At 36.6% G+C, this 23,973-nt stretch overlaps 2 protein-coding genes across 8 annotated transcripts; both read left to right on the forward strand.

Moving 5' to 3' along the window:
• Nucleotides 1–1,239: 1,239 nt before the first annotated feature.
• Nucleotides 1,240–9,071, forward strand: LOC110750560 (wound-responsive family protein). 5 transcript variants are annotated; one of them, XM_021950899.2, is made up of 13 exons: nucleotides 1,243–1,831; nucleotides 2,417–2,506; nucleotides 2,621–2,713; nucleotides 2,857–2,933; nucleotides 3,585–4,185; nucleotides 5,159–5,258; nucleotides 5,407–5,516; nucleotides 5,668–5,751; nucleotides 6,362–6,487; nucleotides 7,243–7,380; nucleotides 7,490–7,537; nucleotides 7,992–8,093; nucleotides 8,382–9,071. In XM_021950899.2, the coding sequence occupies exons 1-13, from the start codon at nucleotides 1,604–1,606 to the stop codon at nucleotides 8,841–8,843; spliced, it is 2,259 nt and encodes a 752-aa protein (XP_021806591.2). In that variant the 5' UTR covers nucleotides 1,243–1,603; the 3' UTR covers nucleotides 8,844–9,071. The 5 variants fall into 5 exon arrangements, with proteins under 5 accessions (XP_088102905.1, XP_021806591.2, XP_021806592.2 ...); XM_021950900.2 differs by having other exon boundaries at nucleotides 3,588–4,185; XM_021950897.2 differs by having other exon boundaries at nucleotides 1,244–1,831; nucleotides 5,665–5,751.
• A 2,954-nt stretch (nucleotides 9,072–12,025) lies between these two features.
• MEI1 (transcription coactivator) lies at nucleotides 12,026–23,766 on the forward strand. 3 transcript variants are annotated; one of them, XM_088244603.1, is made up of 19 exons: nucleotides 12,026–15,137; nucleotides 15,367–15,447; nucleotides 15,679–16,749; nucleotides 16,844–16,886; nucleotides 17,377–17,498; nucleotides 17,877–17,984; nucleotides 18,364–18,508; nucleotides 18,599–18,690; nucleotides 19,377–19,470; nucleotides 19,622–20,117; nucleotides 20,199–20,341; nucleotides 20,496–20,854; nucleotides 20,956–21,123; nucleotides 21,469–21,759; nucleotides 21,879–22,289; nucleotides 22,373–22,417; nucleotides 22,502–22,587; nucleotides 23,006–23,096; nucleotides 23,336–23,766. In XM_088244603.1, the coding sequence occupies exons 3-19, from the start codon at nucleotides 16,570–16,572 to the stop codon at nucleotides 23,411–23,413; spliced, it is 2,952 nt and encodes a 983-aa protein (XP_088100729.1). In that variant the 5' UTR covers nucleotides 12,026–15,137; nucleotides 15,367–15,447; nucleotides 15,679–16,569; the 3' UTR covers nucleotides 23,414–23,766. The 3 variants fall into 3 exon arrangements, with proteins under 3 accessions (XP_088100729.1, XP_088100727.1, XP_021806594.2); XM_088244601.1 differs by having other exon boundaries at nucleotides 12,026–12,526; nucleotides 12,627–16,749; XM_021950902.2 differs by lacking the exon at nucleotides 15,367–15,447 and having other exon boundaries at nucleotides 12,026–12,526.
• Nucleotides 23,767–23,973: the final 207 nt, after the last annotated feature.

Below are 23,973 nucleotides of genomic sequence, written 5' to 3' on the forward strand. Positions count from 1 at the left end.
ATCCATGTAACTAAGATAAAATTTGAGTAATTGTATTAGGCATGGGAATAATATACGGGCTTTCCACAAATAAGCCCATTCTAACATGATAGATTATACAAAAGTCCATATAAGGCTTTTTTAGAGAGAAAAACCAAAAACTCCTACTTGTCATTTTCTTATTGGTTCTTATAAAAATTTAACAAATTAAGAACCATTTAGAAAATGACAAGTGGAAGTTTTAAATATATTTTTTTCCAAAATGTCATATATGGGTTTAAAAAAAAATAATATTTCATGTTAAAATAGATTTTTGAATAAATATCTCATAAAATCTACGAGAATTGACTAATATGCACCGATTATTTTGGTTTGTTTTCACGGGTTTTTAGTTATTTTAGAACCCATCTTAATTGAACCAAATCCCACATTCATTTCATGCTCACAGTGGTTGTGTGCATTTTCATTTGCTTTCGACAACATTGGTATTTGTTTGCAACTATAATAGTGAAAGGTGAAACAATGTCTAAATTGTCGACAAGTACTTCTTCATGATCATCACTTTCTCATCTCTCATCACACATACATCTCTCAATTGATAGAATTCATACATATATTATATACATATTCGGATTTACCATGACAACAATCTAATTATTAGACTTGTTGCAGCATCAAATAACCTAATATTAATAGTTACATTTTGCTAAGATTATGCTAAATAATGTGACAACAAGACCATTAAATTGTTATAATAATTTAGAATAAACGAAATGCCAAAAAAATGCATAATTTGTAAATCCAAAAACTCAAGATCCACATTAAACATGTATAACTCGATTGCTTGTAGATACAAAAATTACATGCAAGCATGTTTGTTTGTGTTTTAAGGTTTTTACTCCATTTTGGAGGTCAAATTGATCATTGAGTATAAACTAAACCAATCACCAAATGGGATGGTTCAATTTATGTGTGTCGTTTGAGATGAAATTGAATCTAGTTTAGATTACGCCGATTCATAGATATCAACTAACTCTTACTTTAGTAATATTATCTCGTCAAAATTATTAGAGGCCATAAATTTGGCTGCTCATTCATTCATTGATTACATAAAATAAAACTAAATATAAACCAATAAGATGCATCTCTGATTCAATGGATGAGATTTTTATCTTGGATGTCTGATTCAATGGACCAGATGGAAAAACAAAAACTTGAAATAAACTGCCACCGTAAGCTCCACAGATGCACATCACAGTTCATAGTAGTTCATGCCGTTGTATTAAAATTCTGAGCCGGGTTCGGATCCGGCCCGCAACATCTTTTACCCGTCCGATCCTCTTCCCTCCCTCTTTCGTTTTCTCGGAAAGGAAAGGAGGATAAAATTTTTCCATGACCCAGTAGAGAAATTTCAGTTAAAATCCCTTCCTCGAAAAGATTCTCTCTGTCCCGCCCAATCTCCATTCTCCTCTTTCTCTCTCTCTCTCTCTAAATTCCCGTCTCCTTCTCTCTCTAGAGTCAATTTGCCCTCTAGGGCTTACCTGGTCCCCAATGTTTCTCCAATCTTAATTATCGAATCGTCGATCCGAATACCCTAGAATTCTCGACCGGGTTCGTCAGTTCAATGGAGGAAGAGAAGGGCGGCGGCGAATCGTCGAGGGCTTCGTCCAAGTTTGTGAAAGCCGGTGACCGGCAAATGTTCACAGTAGAGCTCCGACCCGGGGAGACCACCATAGTCTCCTGGAAGAAGCTCCTGAAAGATACGAACAAGGTCAATGGGCCGTCTACCAGTTCTGCTCCTGAGCCTCCTCCCGCCAACGCTCACCCAGCTCTCGAGTCTCGTATAGCTCCGGTGAGACCCTCCAATTCAAAAGAAAGAAAAAGAAAGTTGGTACTTTTGTGAATTGTTCATTGTTTTCATGTGGGTTCGTATTTGGGTTTGTGTTGATTTTTTCTGTTTGTAATGCAATTAAGATTTGCTCATTAGCTGCAGTTTATGTAATTTGGTTTTTTGGTAGAACTTCAGTGCATTTGTGAAAATGGTTTGCAGGACTATTTTTAGAATGACGTGCTCTTTCTAGTTATGTACTTTGCAGTTGTAAGTTGTAACTTTTATTTGTGGATGCTTAGTTGGTCCTTTGGTTACTCAAAAACTCATGGTTTGTTTTCAGAATAGAGTAGAAATTTAAGCTGGGAATGCAGGATGAATGCAATGCATTTTTCATAATCAAGATTATCATTTACACTGGGCATTATTTCAATGGACTCAAGTCCATATCATGACTGTCTATCAGATTATAATGGAAAAGGGTTGAGTGTTTATCATGATTTTATGCCTAAAAGATATGCACAGTATGAATTTGCCCCCCTCAACGTGCCTTTTGTACCATGCACTATGATGATTTTTCTTAGTTAAATTGTGCTTCACATTTTTCAGGTACAACAACTGTCAGGAGATGAAGTGAAAGATGAAGCTGCGCCACATCGTTTTAGCGCTGTAATTGAGAAGATTGAACGCCTCTATATGGTAGCTCTTATTTATTAATATGTCACTTTTTGGTTTTTGCTATCAAGCAGATTTTATTGTTTAAATAAAAAATGTGTTATATTTATTACAAATCCGTTTCATTGAATGTCTCAGGGTAAAGATAGTAGTGATGATGAAGATCTAAATGATATTCCTGATGACGATCAGTATGATACAGAAGACTCTTTTATTGATGATGCTGAGTTGGTAGGTGCCTTTATTCATAAATCTTATTGTTTTATATTTGTGTTGGCCATTGTACTGATTTAATTGATGGCATTCTTCTTGTTGAACGAACGTTATTTTATATTTATGGCTTTGCAAATGCTCCGTCATTATGTGTTGTGCAGGATGAGTATTTTGAAGTTGACAATTCAGCAATAAAACATGATGGATTCTTTGTTAACAGGGGGAAACTGGAACGCATGTAAGTTTCCTTCAATCATTTACCTGATTGTATTTATGTATAATTTTTTTTTTCTTAATTGCATAGTCTATACATACAAGAGTTTGTACTTTATTCACTGAATTTTCTTCTTTTATTTGGAACTCAACAAGGTCATATTAATATTTCCTTTCAAGTGGCCACCATGATTCATGTATGGCCTATGGAAGTCTAGACTTTAACAAGGTTTATCTTTTGAGTACATAAAAGTGATGGTAAAATAAAACCATCGGTGTTATTTGACAGAACAGATGGAATGTCAAATGTTCTCTACCTTGATCTACTTGTGATTACTGGCTATATATATGTGTGGAATTTTATATGGACTGTATGTTGTCTGTTTCAGTAGGGATTTGAAGGCATAGATGTTTTTCAAACACTAGAATTTTCTCTGTCTCTTTTCCTGGTTGATCAGTGGTATCAGCCGTTTCTATTTGACCCATTTGCTTGTGTTTAAATAATTTGAACATGAGAAGATATGCTTGGTGTTTGCTACGTAATACATCAATGGAGGAATTCAGTTTGCCTAATGATTGAAATCAATTTCAGTTTCATACTTAGGTTTTCGACGTTGTGGTGTTTTATTAGTTAAATTTTGACATTTTCTTCATTTATTGAATTTTTCGTCCTTAGTAGCGTACCTGCTGCATTACCTAACCAACAACCAAAGAAAAGGCGAAGAAAAGAGGCAAAGGGTCCTGGAGGAAATGATGATAGTCATGTGCCAAATAAACACGCAAAAGTTGGTAAGACAGCAGCAGCAGCAAAGATTACATCGACACTTGCGAAGAACTCTTCTGCTCCCATTCTAACCGTCACTGTACCCACTGAACACTGTGAAGATGTGAAATTTCATAACCAGTTGAATGTTTGTGGACTTTCATCCACAAAGAAGTCTACTGATTCCAAAACAATTCTGGATCCTTCTCTTTTGAAAGTTTCTGAGGGAGATGCTGCCGCACTGCAAGCGGAGGTGAAGGATATGGATAAGCAGAAGACAGGAGTCCTGTTGTCAAAGGACCCAAGTAACAGATTTAAAGATGCAGGTGGATCCTCTGATGGTTCATATCAGAAATACCATGAGAAAAGTGCTTACGTGCAAACCAAACCCCAATCTGGGAGACCATCTAGCAATGCTGATGAGATGGAAACAGTTCGAGCCAGAGAGAAAAATGGGGTTTGTGAAATTCCAGACCTTAATCTCACTGACGGAAAGTACGCTGTTCCAACAACAGTGAGTAATATTATATATTGATCATTTTATTGTTATTGTTATTAGATACATAATAAAATGCGCTAGAAATATGTCAAGGGGTGTAAGATGAGTACACAAGTAGAAATCTAAAGAGGAGATAAAAGAAACTGGAGGAAGTTTTGCTATCGATCTCCTTTGAAGTGCATATTGATGGAAGTGATATTTTCCATTAGGTCAAGTAGCAAAAAGGTTCATTTCAGTTATTGCCTTTTGCCAATTGCTAAATTTCTAGAGAGGGTTGACATGGGTTGCTTGCTGCTTTATGCTCTAATCATTCTGTAAGATTTGAGTTTGCTTCCAATTATGTATCCTCTCTTTTTTGTTTAATTTTATTTTTCAAAAAAATATTAAACAGTTTGTAAGGGGCACCCCAAGTACACAAGATGTGTGCAAGAGAGACTGCTTTGACTGTGGAAATAAAAGGAGAAGAGGAAATAAAAAAGATGAAAAATAATGGCAGAATCCTTTTTCCTCACAATTGATAGACCTTAACCATGAAGGTATTGCACATAAAAGATATCTTTTTTATAGGTCAAGTTTCTGTAAAAAGGCAAGAACAAGATCCTAATCATGATTTGCATTTATATCTCAAGATAAAACGAAAAATATAGTGAGGCACGTGAGGCATGGGCTTTGCGTTTTTAGTTTATTTGGAAGAGGTGGATATCTGTTTGGTAGTAAATTGCTTGCACTAGCATCATGTTTGCTTCAAGCTTGCATTCAAGGCTTCATTGTGATCCATATATCCTGAATCCAGGGTCTGTAAATACAGGTGTTTAAACTTACAGGTATTCAGATGTTGAACATTTATAGTCTTGTTTATTCAAGGGTATTAGATTGAGGTTGCCCTTAAGGTTCTCTTTGATACCAGTGGATCAGCATCTGCATATTTTCCTAACTTTTTTTCTTCTCAATGATGGTAGTTTTGATTTTGAACATTAACATTTTGCAGAAACCTTCACATGGGCACAAAAGGGATAGTTCTAGTGTAAGGTCAAAAAGTTCAATGCTTGAAAAGGCTATTACGGACTTAGAGAAGATGGTTGCAGAATGTAAGTTATATTCATCCTTTGAATTTTTTTCTTCTTCTTTTGTTTTAAATGATATTTTGGGTTTGTTCCAGTTCCCTCTCTATGCTTTGTAGATGATGATTTGAGGAAGCTCCTTGCAAATAATCTGTTCTTCTGTGTACAATTACAGCTAGGCCACCTGCTGCGGATAATCAAGACGCAGATAATTTATCCCAAGCAATTAAAAGGAGATTGCCTAGAGAAATAAAGGCGAAACTTGCTAAAGTTGCTAGACTAGCGGTATTCTGAAAAGCCATTTTGATTGTAACTGTTTAACTCTTGGTGTTGTGGTTTATTTAAATCATCGTATTCACAAACTTGAATGCATATTCACATCTCAACTTGAAACCTGTAATAAGTTTAAATATAAATGCTCTTTTTGTTGCAGCAGGCTAGCCATGGGAAAATAACGAAAGAGTTACTCAACCGGCTTATGAATATCCTCGGTCACTTAATACAACTCAGAACATTAAAGGTATCACAATTCATTTTGAAGAAAAGCTTTAGCCTTTCTATACCTGCTCCTTAAATTTTAAATTGTGAACTATATGTAATTTAAGGTGCAGGACCTAAACTTAAAATTATGCTTGCTTATTGTTCTGGAACTTAGTGACAAAGAATGCTGCAATTCGACAAATATATGAACCCTTCATACTCTTTCTATCACTTTATCTTTGAGCACTGGCTCTTGTATCAGTTGAGGAAAGCTTTTGGATAATTTATGTGGTTTGTGTAAATTACTTTTTATACAATAGTTGGATTGTATTACAGTCTTACCGTTGGTATATTTTGTTTGGGTTATGAGTTAAACAGCAATTTACTGTAATTACTGGCTCTTTACTTTGACATGAATAATTTTTTAATAACTGGTAAGTGGTAGAATGATTTCCTTTTATGTAAATGATGTTTTTATGTTAACTATGGATGAATAAATGCAGTTGTTATCATGAATAAGATATGACATATAACACAGTAACGCTGCTCTAGAGGGTTGTTATTTCTCTTGGCTGTTAAGTATCTAGACTTCTTGTTTATGAAAAAAATTGCTAGGCTATTTATGGTTGTGCAATGTGTTTTTCCTGTAGAGAAACTTGAAGGTCATGATTAGTATGGGTCTTTCAGCTAAAAAGGAGAAAGATGACAGGTTTCAACAGATAAAGAGGGAAGTTATAGATATGATTAAGATAAAGGCCCCATCTTCGGAGTCCAAGGTATGTGTAGCAGGGCCTTACTGAGGTGTGGTGTTTTAAGTGCTATGTCTTTTTTGTTGGATAGAAGTGATTTACAAAACTGGAATAATCATATTGACTATCATCATTGTTAAAAAGATATTGGTATCCAGATAATACAAAGTCATGATTTGGCATCCTTTTTGTCATTTTCCCTACTAAATCAGCGGCCATTATGCCTTTCGGTATGCTACATCTGTTCAATTAGTATTCCCCTTGTTCTCATGGATCATCCAGCTTGCTTTCTCTTGATATTTCTGTCAATAATTTTGTTGCTCTTGACCACCGTCTTTTGTTTTCATGGGGCATTTGCTTTTGCTAGGTCATGAGACAGGGCCTCTTTCTTTACATTCCTTATGTTGACCTGGTTTCCCCAGCTTTCTTTCCACTTCTGGTTGTTCGCTTGTCTTTGTCACTTTTGACCACGTCATCTTACATTACTTGCTCTTGATTTGATTATTATTTATTTTACTTTATATCTTTTTAACCATCCTTTCTTCATTGTTACTTCCCTATCTTTGCTGCAAATGGAATAGTGGTTTTTTCAGTAACTCATGTTTTAAGTGCTGCCTTCTGTGGAAGATATTTCATATTTGTTCCGTTGCAAGAAGATTCTGAACCATTTATTTTATTTTTCCATTTCCCCCTCGTGATGCTTGCACCATGTCATAATGGAAAGAGTAATAAGAATAACCTTTGTATGTGGCTCTAATGCAAAGTGCATAATATGTTTTCAGGCATTGCAACAACAATTGGGAGCATCAGATGATTTTCAAGAAATTTCCTCTGGAGCCAAAGAACTTTCTAAAAGAAAATTTAGCATGGATGCTGCACTGGAGGATAAGATTTGTGACCTCTATGACCTTTTTGTTGATGTACTGACTCAAGCTTGCAAATTCTGTCATTGAAAATTTTGTTCCTTTATTTTGCAGATAACTTCCTTTATTGTAGTCTGATTCCCTGGTCTTTATTTCTTGGTTATAGGGGCTGGATGAAGATGCAGGTCCCCAAATAAGAAAGCTCTATGCTGAGGTACTTCACCTTTTTCACTGTTTTCCCCCTGTTTTATGGTTTGTGTTGCCTGGGCTCTCTTGTAGCTTCCAACATGTTCTGTTTAAAGTTTCTGTACGAACTGCAATGTAACATGAAAGCAGTAGATCTAGGATTTGATGCTTCTTACTGCTGTACTGGGGTTTTGCAGTTCAATTTTTGGTCGTTTCACTTAAATGCTTGAATTTGAACTACAAGTGCCTATTCTCTTTCTCTCTCTGGCCCCCCTCTTCTCTGTGCCATTTTTTCGTTTGCGAATTCATTGTTTTGAACAACTGTAATATTTTCTTTCACAAAGAGAAGGTGTAATATCTGAATTCAACATAGCAACTTTCAACCAGTAATGGTACATCTCTGAAAGTGTTCTTTTAGAAGCTTTTGTAATCACCTAAATGTATGAAGCTTTCCTGACTTGTTTAGTCTTCATATGATTTAGCTAGCAGGATTGTGGCCAAATGGTTTCATGGACAACCATGGGATCAAACGTGCAATTTGTCGGTCAAAAGAAAGAAGGAGGGAGCGATATGGCCGAAATAAAGTATGTAAAGTTGCGAACTCCTTCAACCCAAAAACATAGTGATTTTCATGATTGTTGTGGACATTGAAGTTACCCAACTTGTATGGGATGAAGTTGATCATATAACCATTTTATGGTCTGGATATTTGATGAGCCAATGTTGAACTAACATGACAGTCTGCTGGGTTATGCTCTATGTAAACATACGGGTTTCAATTCCATGCATGATCTGATATAAATTTGAAGGTAGTAGTAGTTCTTTATGTTGATTTATATCTGGAAAATTTATTTGTTGAATTTTTTCTACAGGATCAGGAGAAAATGAGGAGGAAAAAGATGTTGGCACCAAGAACAGAGGAGACCGTTCGAGTTGAGGCGAGTTCAATTGCCCAGCAACAATATATGCGAGAGAGATTGGCAACTGAACCTAGCAGTCATAGTCTGACAAACAAGGCGGTATCTGGTACAGCAGCAGCTGTGCGGACACCCAGTCCAATAAATGGTCCCAGCTTTGACAGGCTTAAACAAGAGAAACTGAAGGGAAGTTCAAGCAATTCCCCAGACGATGCGAGGGTAGGTGATGGTGCATTGACAAAGAAGAAGGTGAAAAGGAAGCCAGAACAGGAGTTAGATGAAACTCGTATCCGGCCGGAGAAATTACCTTCCCAACAGGGGGAGGAAAGGCACAAGTCCTTAAAGCAGGTTGCTGGTCTGCCCCATAAATCAAACATCCAGTCGACAGTCCTTCCAAGTGTGGAGCAGTCTAGCTGACATAAATATAGCCTAATTAGAAAGTTTTACAACATTAGAGTTGTTGTGTGACGAAGTCTTTTTTTTTCTTCTTTTTTTTGGGGTTATTTCATCTTTGGTTGGGCTTCATTCATTCTGACCTACTGATCGTTGCCATTTTTGTAATTATCAAATGTTACTGCATGGTGCCCTATGGATCAGAGATTTAACTTTAAATAGATAGCAAAAAGCTGTAATTTTCTTGTGCAATGTAGTTTTTTCTTCTTCTTTTCCCCTCTGCTCACCTCGACTAGTTGCATTGGCAATTTGATAATCGAATTGTGTCGTGTTCAGGTCATGTCATACCAAATTGGTAGAGACTATTAATTAACTCTAATATGGATTCACATTTTTTGTTAATTTTGCTGCATTGTCTCTTTCTCGTGTTCAGGTTGATTTTTATATAATCTGAACAGGAAATGTAGTTTTAGGATATTTTTTTTCCGGGTTAATTACTGTAGATGTCCGTGAATTATGGCCCCAGTTGCAATTGGGTCCGCGAACTAATTTTTGTGGCAATAACATCCTTTAATTAGATAATCAGTTGCAATTAGGTCCTGCCGTCCAACTCTGTCAATTTGTTCGTCAAAATGAGGGGTAAAAACGTCCTTTCGAGTCTGAAGAAAAAAACTGAAAAAAAAAAAGAAAAAAAAGTCCCTCTCTCTTTCGCTCTGTCTCTCCCTCTCTCTCACAACCCATTCCCCCCTCCTTAGAGCACCTCCAGCCTTTACCCAAGACTGGGCAAAAGGCCCCCCAAGGCAGTCCAAGACAGCTCCAGCGGAAGAAAAATGGCCGGGCAAATGGTGGGTCCCATCGAACTGGACAAGCTCACGGGCAGATCTTGCCTGGGCTGCAGCCCGAAGGCGATGACGTTAGCGCTGATGTTACGCTGACGTCAGTGAGTAAAAAAAATTCAAAAAAAATTCAATTTTTTTTTTAAAATACCAAAAAATTATAGATATTTTCCCTATAAATACATAACAATTTTATTCACTTTCTAAATTGTTTATATTTTGTTGCATAATCTTTTTTTTTCCTTGCCCTTGCTAGCAAGCAATTCAAGGTGGAACCAACTAAGGCAAGGCTGGCACTATTTATGTGAATAGTGGCAGCCCTCGCCTTGCCTTAGCCTACGTGGAGGTGCTCTTATCACCCCCCTCAAAACCCAGATCCCAACCCAACCTGCAACAGCAGCAGGCCAGGCTTCGCAACAACTACGCCTCCTATACTTTCATCCCCAACACTCTCCCTCCTGCCGCCCAATAATTCGCTGCTCTTCAAATTGAAGAACCTCAGATTGGGAGTTTTTTTTTTAAGTTTTTTTTTTCCACCTTCGTCTCTCTCTCTCTTTCTCTCTCTCTCTCTCTCTCTCTCGATAGACTTGGTGCGGATGGATATGTGGGTTACGGCAGGCGAAGAACTTGGTGACGAAGACGATGGCGTGGCCTTGACGAAGAGGGTGGTGTGGCCTTGGCAACGAAGACGAAGATGACGAATCTAGTGTGGGGCTCGTCGGATCTGGAGAGAGGGAGGTTGGCTAGTGTTGGGGTGGGGCTGGGTTTTATATTTTATGGGGCAAAGGGGTGGGGCTGGATCTATGGTTGGGGTGGGAATGTGTGTCGGAAAACCGCAGCCAACCAGTCAGAAAATTCGGGATAAAGCGATATATATTCATGACCCACAATTTTATTTTCTTTATTTTATTCAAAATTGGGAGGCTAACCAAATCTTCAATCAATCACTACCCAACATCCATTTGCACACGGAAAAGGCAAAAGATGGAAAATACCAGAATTGCAAAGAAAACAGAGGATATTCGAAGAAGAAGAAAGAAGAAGAAACCTGTTGAAGAATAACCCATTAAAAGTTTTTCATTTGGTTTTTAGTTTCTCTTTTCTGGCTTAGTTTTCTGCAACCAAAGTTTCAGCTTCGTATATCCAGTCTCTTATTGCTTAATTCCCTGGTGCGTAAATGAAAGACTTGAACTTTAGCTTTGATTGCATGCACTTGATCTCTTTTTTGTTTCATGTTGATTTTTTTTAATGGTATATTGCTCTCTATGTGGTTGCCAAGTGAAAAGGAATTGAAATTTGATCATGGGTCGTCTGCTTTTTCTGTATTGTTTTGGTTTCTGGGAAATTTTAATAGTTCAAATGAAAAGAAATGGTTGGTTGTGTTGAGTTCAGCTTAACAAAGGTTTTAGTTTGATATCGTGCTTTATGTTGAACAGTTGAAGAATCAAACTTTGAGGCTGGGTTTTGGCTGTCTCTCTGTGAACCTCTCTCTCTCTCCTCTCTTTTTCTCTGTCTTTGTGTGTCTCTGTCACTCTCTATCTCAGTCTATGAACTCGCAACAAGGAAGGGGTTTGGTCGGCAAAGCTATGAACTCGCGAAGAAGTAGGCATGGGTGGTAGGCATGGGTGGTTTTTGGCGATGGCTAGGTGGTGGTCGGTAGACGATATTTTGGAGACAGAGCGAAAGAGAGGGAGAGACAGCGAAAGAGAGAGGGAGAGACAGAGCGAAAGGACGTTTTTACCCCTCATTTTGACAGATAAATTGACAGAGTTGGACGGTAGGACCCAATTGCAACTAATTGTTTAATTAAAGGATGTTATTGTCACAAAAATTAGTTCGCGGACCCAATTACAACTGGGGCCATAATTCAAGGACATCTACAATAATTAAACTTTTTTTTCCTGATGAATCTCTATTTAAACTTACGTTTACATAACTATGTAACCGCTATAGACTTTTATTTTTGGTCTTGGAAGTTTCTCATTTTCACTTAGGTTCTCGGGTCATTTCAATTTTGGTAATTGTAGTCATTTAGTTTTGTTTTAGTAATTAAGTCCCACAAAATTTAGTTTGATTGCAAGCCAAACTAAAATACGTGACTAAAATTGCTTAAATTGAAACGACTAAAATTGCCCAAATTGAAACGATATAAACTGAAGTGAAGAATAAGTCAAATTACAAAATTGCTCAAATTGAAACGACCAAAATTGCCCAAATTGAAATAATATAAACTGAAGTGAAGAATAAGTCAAATTACAAAGACAAAAGATTTAATACCTATACTGACAAGTACTAATTTACTCTTAAAAAAAAACCTATAGCTTTCTTGAAAAGACTATCAAATAAAGAAGATAAAGTGAGAGCAAAACAGTCGAAGATAAATTATATAAATGAATAAAAATATGAAATTAGAACGAAATTAATTAAGAAAGGGAGGAAGGGCCTTTTCTCATCGAAACCAAGCCCATCTCGAAGAAGGCCCAATATCTCTGGTTCAGCCTATCATATATTTATTATTATTATTATTATTATATCCGTTAGACACAGAGACGCAGCAGAGCAGAGTCAAAAGAGAGCAGAGAATGACGCAAGAGCTTCCCGCGTTGTGTCTGAACAGTCCGAGCTCACCATACAAGCTCCAGCCAATGCCATCAATGGCATCGCCACCAATTCTCTGCGACCCAGTGCTGCGTTGGAGCACTGCTATTGGCCCTTTCACCCTTATATATTTATAACCTCAGCCTCAGCTGGTAAGGCAACAAAACCCTAAATGCTAAAGCTCATTTGGTCATTTAGGGTTCATGGCTGGGTTAACTCCACCTCCCAGAAAGTTTATAAAAGTTTTTGGCTCCTGGGCTCCATGAAAAACTTGTATGCCTCTCTCTCTCTCTCTCTCTTTCTCTCTCTCTCTCTCTGTGACTTAATGTTTTGATTGAAAATATATTTTTTGTCTGCAACATGTTTTCTGTAGTTCTGCATTTGAACCAGTTTTGACAGTTGTTACAAGGAGCTCATCCTAGTTTAAGTTGGACTCAGTGATCACTGGTATTTTAGTTCTATTCATTGTCCCGTTGTATTCATTTGATACTCAAGTGGGAGAATGTCAAAACCTATTAAGCAAACTCGTAAATATATGTGAATCGTACTTCTCCGTCTCCAGACTCTGCAGTTTCCGGTATCACTTCCATGAATTTTGTTTTTCTGACATGTTTGAATCAGTAATGATATTGTTCATGCATTGTTGTTCTAAATTTCAGAATTCAGATTATAAATATTGAGCTCTTGTTTTCAGCGTCTATGATTTATTTGGTGGTGTTGTTTTGTTATGAGGTGTGACTACTTGCGAATGACCACAAGGAAATAAAACTGCTTAGTTCTTTAACTTAGCATAAGGGCTTCTTAATGGGACATTCAGAGGTTTGTAAGAACCATAAAGGAGGAACAAAACAATGCATACAGGGGTGTGACTGCCTTCAGATACAGCAGATACAACAAACTCTTAATTTCAACTGTACATCTTTTTATAATCCTGATAATTTGGCTAAATTTGAATGGAGGTTGTTAGTTTCTCATCAAAGTGATTAACTTAATAAGTTTCATAAGCCAAAAATTATAACCTTAAGTTATTGATAGATGAATTAGTTTCTCAAAAGAAATTTACCATTATCCGGTCCAACTCATTGTTAATGTATTACAGTAAAAGGATTCAATGTCTTTGATGTTGCTTTCTGCCTAAAGGTGTGGGTGTTGTTTTTGATATTCTGTTTTGTGCAATGATCATGCAATAATGTATGCACTTGTGTGTGTTCTATGCTTTTTGACATCAGACAATTAGATCATTTTGCCGTCTTGGTAAATTATTTATTATAGGATAATAAATGATTAAATAAATAAAACCCTACCACTTGATTTTGTTAACAAGAAAAATCTCCCTGGTCATATGATTGTACTGCTGCCTTTTCCACTGCAGAGATTATGTGCATCATGTTTATGGTACACATTCATTTCAACTCCTTGTTTTGGTCCAACTCTTCATCTTGCCCTTGATCTTACATGATAGTGAAATAAAGTTGAAATTGGGGAAGAGTAATGCATACACGTTTCTTTTTTTTAATAATTTCTGGATCAGTGTTTTAGAAATTCAAATAGTTGTGATTTAAAACCTTCAAGGCGGGCACCTAATGTTTATTTTGCATGAATTTTATGACCTAGGATTTCTAAGACACTGTATATATTGGTTTTAATTTTCAATTTATGCTCTAAGGAGAAGGATAATCATATAACCCGCACTTATTTGGACTATATTATCTTCAGCCTAAGATTAGATTGTAGGTACATGTTAGTATTCATTAATTTTTATCGTTCACTTATTCAGTTTTGAACTATTCTACTATGATGTCTGTTTGGATAATGTCGTAATTCGAATTAATTCATGATAAAATTAGTTGATAAAGTAGACTTTCTCATGTTTCTTTAGGCACTGATTTTATGAAAACATGTTAATAATTGAATTTAGGGAAATTTATAAAGTTGAGACAGTTGAAAAGAAATTTTCCTAACAGATTTTGTGTTATATTCAATATTGAACGACTCATCTACAAATCATGAAATGACTTGAATTTTTGATATGTTGAACATATAGATGTCTTCTTATATACTGAAATGATTGGATAATAATTTTATTTATTGTGTATTTTTAAGTAATCTATGTTTAGGAGAAAGTATGTGCCGGCAGATTTTATGAGTAACTTTGGAGGCCATTTTGGACTATTAATTGGAGATAAAACGACTCCACATTTTTGTTTTATAAAGATTAGTGTCCCTAGTTTGATTCTATGTAAAGTTGTGTTAATCAGACTTATAAATTAATTACGATAATTTTTCAAGTAAGTAGATGTCATTGCTGGAAACTTTCTTTGGTAGTTTTGTGGTTGTTTTTTGTTGTGCACCTATGGTTTTTACTATGAACTACATCAGTAGTATATCTGAAAAATTGTTTTATATCACCTTATCAAAGTGTTTACCAGCTATTATGTTTACAAGTTATTTAACCAGCATAAATATTTTGGTGCTCTCTTTTGAAGCAGCAAAGTAGTGAGTGTTTGCCCAAGTGGGAGAAGTGATGTAAGAAAGAAATTTTGGGCTTTACACTCATGGCCTTATTATTATTTTTATGCTTCTCACTTTTGTTTCCAATAAAATTTCAATAATTTGTTTTGATGGCAGGCTATTTAGTTTCTTAGCTAATGATCTTGTTTTACAAAGTATGGATATTTGTCTAGGAAATTAAATTGGTGTTTGAGTTTTGTAGTTGAATAAAGATGCATGCAGTTATTAATATGTTAATATGTTTTTGGTTTCAAACATATGTTTGGCACATTGTATTTGGAAAAGTGCAAAACTACTATAGTTACTAACGCTATGCAGACAGTATTGATAAATATTGGCACACAATCAATCTCCAACTAAATTTTTTGCCAGTGCGAGTGTTCAAAAGATTGGTATCTCGAATGGGCATCTATAAGACTTTTGATTCAATCAACCAGTGGGAGTAAAAGGTTAATTTGCAGCTGTTCCATTAAATGTGTCTTCTCTTGTTGAGTTATCAATAATGCATACTACTGATTTCGCAGTTTCTGATTTCTTACGTATGAATTGATTTGCAGCTTAACATAATGCTTAAATAAATTTTGTTCTGGTTGTTTTGACAGAGATTTTAATGTTTTGATTGAAAATATATTGTTGAGTTCAACTATGAATTCATCTTCAGTTTTAGTGGATCAGTATAATAGGTATACAATCCTCTTTTGTGCCATATCAGTTTGTATGTGATTATAGAGTGCAGATGCGGTAGAATTTGCATCATGTTTTCTGTAGTTCTGCATTTGATAGTTGCATTTGGACATCCGATAAATCTAACTGTTTATCCATCCATATTAACAGAAATGTCAATTATTTAAGTTTTCATGTCAAATTGAAGATTAGGAAATGTGGCCTATTATTATTATTTTGTTCTGCAACAGTCAATTCCAGTAGTGTTTTCTAGAAGTCTCCATGAAAAGAATAAAGCACTTCTGAAAAGCTGTCAGGGATATTGGCCTGTTAAAGTTCGTAAGCATGGGGATGGATTGCTTTACTTCGAAGGTGGTGGTTGGAAAGAATTTGTGGAGCATCATGGGTTGGAACTTGGAGAATTTTTGGTCTTGAAGCACCAGGGGATTAAACTTTTGCTGGTTTTGTTGATGTTTTCTGATTTTGAACAATGTGACCAAGCGTGTGTTTTCATCATTGATGTTTATATTTTATTTTATTTTCAGACAATGTTATTAAACTTTTGCTGGGATTCTTCTTCTGTTGCTAGTACTAGCTAGTGAATGAATTTATGAATTCAGCCCTTGATGGTGGAAATATGCTCATTTTGAAATTTCTAATATCCAGTTCTGTTTGAGTTATATGAAGGCTTTACCTTGTTTTGATAGAATTATTGTTGACAGTTCATTTCTTTCCTTACTTAAAATTTTCATCTGAAAACAGAGCAGTTCTTGTGAAAGCTTGATTGTAGGTTACTGATGGATGATCTGAGTCGGGTTGTTAGGCCCAAACCCGTACCCGTTTAGGACTGTGTTCTTTGGGCCTTATGCCTCTAGGGCCACTACTGTACCAAAAAAAAAGACAAAAAGGGGGGAAACTGTAGATTGTAAGCCGTACAGAAAAACGACGACGTTGCGTCAGTATCTAGCAATCATCCAACGGCAACGGCTGCATTAAACTCTTCCCGCCTTTTTATTTTCCTTTTCCCTCTTCTCCCCAATTCAGAGGCTCTCAAAACTCAAAACCTAAATTCACTGATTTTACTCAATTCTCTCTCTCTGAAATTCCATATTAATTTTTCAACGTCTCCGGCGTCACCCAAGATGCTGAAGACGACGACGTTTAAGGGAGCCAATGTCTTCATGTCGCGGAACCTGGTCCCGCCCGAGATCTTCGACGCGCTTCACGACGCTCTCAAGCTCAATGGAGCCAATGTCTTCCTCTGTTGCGACCCCTCGCGAACCGGGCCGGACGACTACCACGTCATCGCTTCCTCCGATCACGTCTCGTCTCAACTCCCGCCACCTGAAAATTTTGTTTTATATTTCGCTTCGTTTTTCATTTCTAGGTTCTGATTTTTTATATATTTGTTTTCAGGAAAAGTTTGAGGATCTTAGAGCCAAGGGCTGTAATTTGCTCGGTATGTTTCTCCCGAATTTTGCTGATTTTCTTGAGTTTGTTGTGCTTCGGAAATTCTGTGTTTGCTTTTCAGTTCTGTTAAACTGGAACTAGGGTTCCATAATTTTTTTGTTGTTTGTAGTAAAGTGGCAAATTTGCTTGATAACATAATGATTATGAGTAATTAAAAGAATGATTAAAAGCGATATAGAGGGCAAATATCATGAAATGTTTCCATGTTTTTTTCCTAATGAACCAAAGGCTCCATTCCGTCCACAGTTGCTTGTAGTACAATTTTGTAGTTTAGCAGCCTATAGTTGGTATTGGCCTGCCCAAGTGAACAATTAAGTCGAAGCTCAATAGGGTATCAGTTAAATCATGAACCATTTGAACTTACTCACTTAAGAAGTTATGATGTTGATGGTATGAATGGTCGACCACTGGAATGTTTAATTCAATTTCTTCCTTGTGAAGTGTTGCTCACTTGGATACGTGTTTCTGATGTTGGGCAGGCCCTCAATGCGTGTTTTCTTGTGCAAACCAGCACAGGGCTCTGCCTAAACAAGGGTTTACTTGTTGCCTTGCAATGGATGGTTTCAAAGTACTTGCCTCTGGTTTTGAGGGAGACGAAAAGGTATTGTACCTCCATCGTTGATAGTCTGGCTTTGATAAACTCTAACTGTATGTTATGTATCTAGATTACTTATTTAAAAATTTCTTGATTGAGGTACATCAGCAATTGTAGTTTCCAAGTCCAACAGCAAAATCATCTGTGTTTGCTAGTTCCATTTGATAAAGTTTGTTATCCATCTTACCTTTCTGAATTGTCTTCTGTTGTTACTATTTTAAAATATGCATTCTTATGTTCTATATTGTTCATCTTCAGTCCTATCTATTTTGTGCTCAGCATGAACAATTTTACTAGAAAATCTTCTGGTTACTTGTAGTGACTGACCTTTCTCTCGTTCCCTCTCTCATTATTGATATTTTAATGCTTATTATTGTGTTGCAGGTTAAGATAGAGAAGTTAGTAACAGCAATGGGGGGAGTTTTGCATGCTAAAGCATCTTTGGATGTTAACTTTGTTATTGTGAAAAATGTCTTGGCTGGAAAATACAAGGCTAGTTACTTTAATTTCTCTCTCTCTTTTCAAAATTCAATGCCTTATGATTTATTTCTATGTCCGTCATGTTGGAATTTGATATTTTGGTACATTTTAGCTAATAAAAAAACTTTAAAACTCATTTACCAAGTCGCACTGTACAATGTTATATAATTTGACTCTTGTTGTAACTGAATCACTTCTAACTGGAACTCAATGATGATGAGTTCTCTTGCAATCACTTTAGAGTTAGCATTTCTTATGAAAATGAGGAATTTGCATATTTGTGTGATGATCACTCAGACTATACCTGGGAAGGTAATTTTTGGAAAGGTTGGTTATGGCAGATTTCTTATGTTTTTGAGATATAGTTACTGAATTAGTTCTTTTTATGCAGTGGGCCTTGAATACATTAAAGAAGCCGATTGTCACTATTAATTGGTTATCTCAGTGCTGGAATGAGCATCGTAATGTTCCTCAAGACTCCTTTAGGGTTCTTCCTTTTTCTGGTTTGATGATCTCTGTAACCAGAATTCCAGCAGGTTCTGAAGTTAGCTATCTATTGGTCCTGTGTAAGAAGGTTTTATTTTATTTATCTTAAATACGTGGCTAAATGTGCTTGTCTCTTTCAGATGAGCGAAAGGAGATTGAAAAGCTTATCACAGAAAATGGTGGAAAGTATTCTGCTGAACTTACAAAGAAGTGCACGCATTTAATTTCTGATATATCCTTTTATGATTCTTAAGATAAGCAAGGAATTGGAATCATATGTGTACTTTTCTATGTCAGACCTGATAACACAAGCAGACTTCAACTTAATGAAGCAAACCTTGAAATATTTATGTTTTGTGTGTGGTATAAGATCATATATTCACTCTCCTATAAATCTAGACTTTTGCTCATCATAGCTGCAATCTTTCCTGAATGATCACACCAACCCTACCTTTGACTTCTAAGAGTGTACAGAGACCTTTTCTCATTTCTGTGTTCAGTTCTTTCCTATTTGTTTGTGTGGTTTCTGTAAAATGAAGTTTTTGAGCAACATCATCCACGCATTCCTAAAGTTTGCCTTCTAAATTAATTTACCTTCTGAATAAGCCTATTATAAAGATTTTTTGGGCATACTTCTTTAACTGGGTGGGTTCAAAAGTGTTGAATATAACAAATCTTAATGCATTGCTGCTTCTGCTTCACTCCCATGATGTGGAAAATACAGTTGCATGAACAGTTTTTTTTGGCTGTTCCTTTTTGATGTTTCGGTTCTGGTCAGTGGTCAGTTATATATGTGTGTGCCCTTATTATTGCAATCCATTGATGAATATCTTTCCTTTTAAGCCTGCGTCAGTTTGAATTTCAAGATTGATGTGTTATTGAAGGTCTATATGCATTGGTATTCTTGACTGTTTCTAAGTTCCAGAAGGTGACAAATACAAGGTTGCACAAAGATGGGGCCACATTCGTATTGTAACTCGGAAATGGTTTGATCAATCTATTTCTAGAAGAGGTAAGGCTTTGCTATAGCTTATGGTCATCTTTGAATTTATAGAATTTCACTTTATATTTTCTTCCATCTCTTGTCAAGGATTTTCTGCTATATGTCTGACCTTGGAATCATCTCTCTCACTGTCTCCCCCCCTTTTTTTTTGGATGAATAGCTTGTCTTAATGAGGACTCCTATCCTGTTCAAGGTGGTTCTATATCTTCAAATAAAAGTGTAAGGGGTTGCTTTACTTTGCAGAATAGCCAAAGGAGCAGTAGTGGGAACTTGCAATCTGTGCCACCATCAGTGGTTGCAGATTCGAATTTGACAGCTGCTCCTTGTTCTGGGACCATGGATTCTGATTTAGAAGCTACTGTCTCACAAAACATGACCACTATGTTTTCTCATGCTCCTCATGTTGTGAAAAATGAGGATAGTAAAGCACTTCCCTTGGAGTCCAAAAGTGAAGCTTACCTTGATGGTTGCGTTGCTGATGATTCTCAGTCTGAAGACAATGACCTGTACTTGTCAGAATGTAGAATATCTCTTGTTGGCTTTAAGGCTTCTGAAATGCGTAGGTTGGTTAATATGATTCGCAGAGGTGGGGGTTCCCGATACATGTCATTCAATGATAAATTGACACACATAGTAGTTGGGACCCCTTCAGAAATGTAAGTCCTTTTTCGGGGGTGGTAAAGACATAATTATTGCTTTGTTGTTTTGATCTTTGACATGCTTTTATAATTTCCCAGCCAAAAGAAAGAAGTGAGGGGTTTTGCTGCTTTAGGCGTAATTCATGTTGTTAGAACTACCTGGCTTGAAGACTGTGATCGTGAGAAAAAGGAGACCCCTGTTCTCCCAAAGCACATTGCCTATGATCTAGTTCTGCCTGAAGGTTCTTAATTAGTTGTATTTGTTCAAGCTGAGCATATGTATTGGAATTGTAGCTTTTAGCTGTCATCATATCTTTTCAGATATGTAAGTTGTTTCTGTTTATCTTCTTCCCAAGCAGACATTCTAATTGACTTTGATCCCTTCTTTTTCACCAGGAGCACTGATGGGTATGACTAGCACGATTCAAGGTACAATCTCTACCACTCATCTAAGCATACCTTCTGATCAGTTACATGGGAATACGAGTGCTGCAACTGGAATGGGATCGTTGGAGAAAAAGAGAGAAAAGAAACCAGAAATTAACATGAAAGGTGACAAATCCATGGAAGCAGCTGTTGGACCATCCAAATGGAGTAAACTACCTGTCATAAATGGCAAAAGTAAGGTTCAGTTAAACAATACAATTGACGGTCGACTGACGATGCAATATGATTCAAGTGTTCAAAATGGCAAGGAATCATCTGTCTTTAAGGGGAGATTATTTTGCTTTTCAAATTCCTTTCCTGAAGATAGGGTAATTTCTTTAAATGCAGACTTTACTAGCACAATCATCATTATTTCCAATTATGTTTTTTTTGGTGTGTGTGTGTGTAATATTTGGATTTCAACTGCCAGAGAGGTGATATCATTCAATGGGTAAATCAAGGAGGAGGAGATGTAATAGATGGTCATTTAAAACAGAAAGTGCACTTCACTATTGAGTGTCATGGTGTGATAACTAGTTCTGTGGATGTTGCTCAAACTACATATGTATCAAGTCACTGGATCCGGTCTTGTTTGGAGGTATATTGTGTAATTCATAAATGCATTTTGTCGTTCAGTGTCGACTACTTTGTTTTTTATTTATGGTTGCAGGATCATATGTTGGGAAATTGTATGAAACACTATTCTTCCACATGCAGTGAGATGACTGGAAATTGAGTACATATATGCACACATCATAAAAACAAAAATTATATGCATACATGGTTGATTGATTTTGGACCCATCTTTGGTCTTCCTTGCTTTACTCCACTTTCTGTACCATTTTATATCAGTATGCCATCATTTGATTATTTCTTGACTTAGTGAAATAAAATATGTACTCTGCTCCTTGCAAATGCTGATGAGATTAAAACAATTTTGAAGGACGGGTGCTTGCTGGATGTTAGTAGTCACATTCTATATGCTCCACTTCCCTGCCGGATTCCTTTGCCTGGATTTGAAAACTTTCGGTTTTGTGTTTCGCAATATGAAGAGAAAGACAGACTGTTACTAAGAAATTTGTGTTTTGTACTTGGAGCTAAATTTGGGGAAAAGCTGACAAAGAAGGTTACCCATTTACTATGCAAGTTTACCAATGGACCAAAGTATCAGGCTGCTTGTATAAAGGAGATACACCCAATTACAGCTGAGTGGGTATATGAGTGTGTGAAGAAGGTATGTCTTTGATATTGTCTTGAGTAAATGAGTATGAACACATGTGCATGTGGGAATTTATTTGGACCATTTACTGTTAAGATATCAAATTGTTGCCTTAACTCTTCAATGTCTGGCAGAATAAAGTCGTTGCTCTTGACCAATTTTATCCAAAAAGAGTCACTGCTGAAGATCAAGAGGCAGGGCTGTGTACTATGAGTCAGTATCCTACACAAGCCGTTCAAATGATATCTGCAGGCAATTCATCTGAGTGTCCAAGTCAATCACAAGACCTGAGAACCTCATCAGGAGAAAACATTGGCAGTAGAAATGACAGCCTCAGGGAAGAGGCCAGCGAACCAAGTTTTTGCAATAAGAAGGCAAGGGTTTCTGAAGATGATGGCGAAAAGGGTTTACTTTTGTATGGGGTACATTTACGTATTCCTGCCTGTACCACTGGAGACAGAAAAGTAAAAAGTTCTGGTGAAGTTTCTCAAGTGGTTCCTGATGTAGCTTCTGCTATTGAGGACTTGTTGGAGCAGACAAGTAAGGTAAAAATGTCGCAGATCTTTAATTTTCATGTTGCCTTTCAAGTTTACCGGTTTTTTCATTTATATCTGTTTTTCCTTTTTAGATTCACGATCAGAAGTCACCAGGGAGGAGTTTGTGTGATAGCAGTGTATCCTTTTACCCTCAGACACTATAAGTTCTATTTTATACTACCAACCTTTTGCATTAGTTACATTCCTTGATGGCTGAACAGATTTTTTCACCGGATTGTTCGGCTCTTCGTCAAGACCACTCTGATTCTCACTCCGTCATTGGATTATCGAGACACTGGTTAAACAGGTGACATATGTTTGATTGTTAAATACAGGAACCAAGGGAAAGTTCTATTTCCATTCCTGCCTTATTAATTATGAGCTTTCCATTTGCCCCTCCCTCTCCCTCTGGGCTACTAGGGCTCATATAAAGCATTGAGCATATAAATGATTTATAGAGATTCCTTTTGACCAGCGTTTATGACACCAGCCACTCAATGTTGTGGGAAATTCATACAAAAAATTGCATCATAAAATACTAGTTAACCTTTTAGTAATTTGCAACTGGGGTTCTGTAATAAAGAATTTGTTGCTGGTCCTGGGGAGGGGGTTTATGATACAGGCTTGGTTACGTGCTTAGTGACATTTTCCTGCTTCAAAAGATGATAATTCTGCATTTTTTCTGCTCTTCTTGGACTCAGATATTGAACTTATTTTCCTTTTAGGGCTGGGAAAAAGGATGACATCCACGATCCTTCTGGAGAACAAAAGGCTGGCTTGTATGATGGCTTTAGTGAAACACAGACCGAGTCTCAGGTTTCAGCTCTTACTCAACTGCATTTGTTGGTTCTTCTCTGTCTAAATATGGATCTTATCTGATGCTCACTAAGTCATCAATATTCTACATAGTGTTATTACTGTACTAAATGAGGAATAGAATTTTGTCAACTTTAGTGAAGCTGTACACTTTTAACACATTCTGAAAGCATCCGTACCTCAACCCCATTCCTTCCCATTTTTCATCCTCATGATAGTGCTCAAACTACAAAATGCAGGTTGTAGGCTACGAGGAAGATTTGTCAGGCCGGCAAATGCTTATAGACAGAGTACGAACACGTAGTAGCCTGGCTTGAAGTACTTGTGCAGTCCCCTCCTCAAGCAAGGGTGAAGGCTTCTTGGTAAATCTCATTTTCGAGACATTTTTTTCATTCTACAGCGTCAGCAACAGACCAATTGCTTGTTTGAGAGTTTATAATTAAACCCTGTCTGCTACTTTGAGCAAATGCGAGAGTAGCAATTCTTGGCGGGCAGTGGTGCAAGTTTTCAAGATGATGCTTTGACAGCAAGCTGTATCTATTGTGCATGCCTGCCTGGGTGTGTAACATGCAAGTTGTATATACTGTCTATACAGATTAGTTATTGTTAAGCAGCACCTCATGATAAAAATATGGGGAAAAGAGTGCCCTTCTTTGTGGGGTCTATTACATATTGTGGCTCAATGATCCTAACCGTCCATTTTTCATTCAAAAATCACCCTGAACAAAAAATAGACAATTTGAAAACCGTTTTAATATTAAAACCCACAAGGTGTTTCAAAAAAACATCAAAATGACAATCATTTCATTGAGTGGTTTTTGCATAGAAGATATTTGAGAGAATACTTAAAAAAATAAGACCGGCGGACTTTGATTGT

Source organism: Prunus avium, chromosome 1 (genome assembly GCF_965620075.1).
Source record: "Prunus avium chromosome 1, drPruAviu1.hap1.1, whole genome shotgun sequence".
NCBI classification, from domain to species: domain Eukaryota; kingdom Viridiplantae; phylum Streptophyta; class Magnoliopsida; order Rosales; family Rosaceae; genus Prunus; species Prunus avium.

Coding starts and splice junctions, on each gene's coding strand:
- LOC110750560 (XM_021950897.2), top strand. CDS start 1,604: ATGGAGGAAGAGAAGGGCGGCGGCGAATCGTCGAGGGCTTCGTCCAAG. Junction 1,832..2,416: donor TCGAGTCTCGTATAGCTCCG/GTGAGACCCTCC, acceptor CACATTTTTCAG/GTACAACAACTGTCAGGAGA. Junction 2,934..3,584: donor AGGGGGAAACTGGAACGCAT/GTAAGTTTCCTT, acceptor TTTCGTCCTTAG/TAGCGTACCTGCTGCATTAC.
- MEI1 (XM_088244603.1), top strand. CDS start 16,570: ATGCTGAAGACGACGACGTTTAAGGGAGCCAATGTCTTCATGTCGCGG. Junction 17,985..18,363: donor TCTTGGCTGGAAAATACAAG/GCTAGTTACTTT, acceptor CTTTTTATGCAG/TGGGCCTTGAATACATTAAA. Junction 22,418..22,501: donor GGAGTTTGTGTGATAGCAGT/GTATCCTTTTAC, acceptor ATGGCTGAACAG/ATTTTTTCACCGGATTGTTC.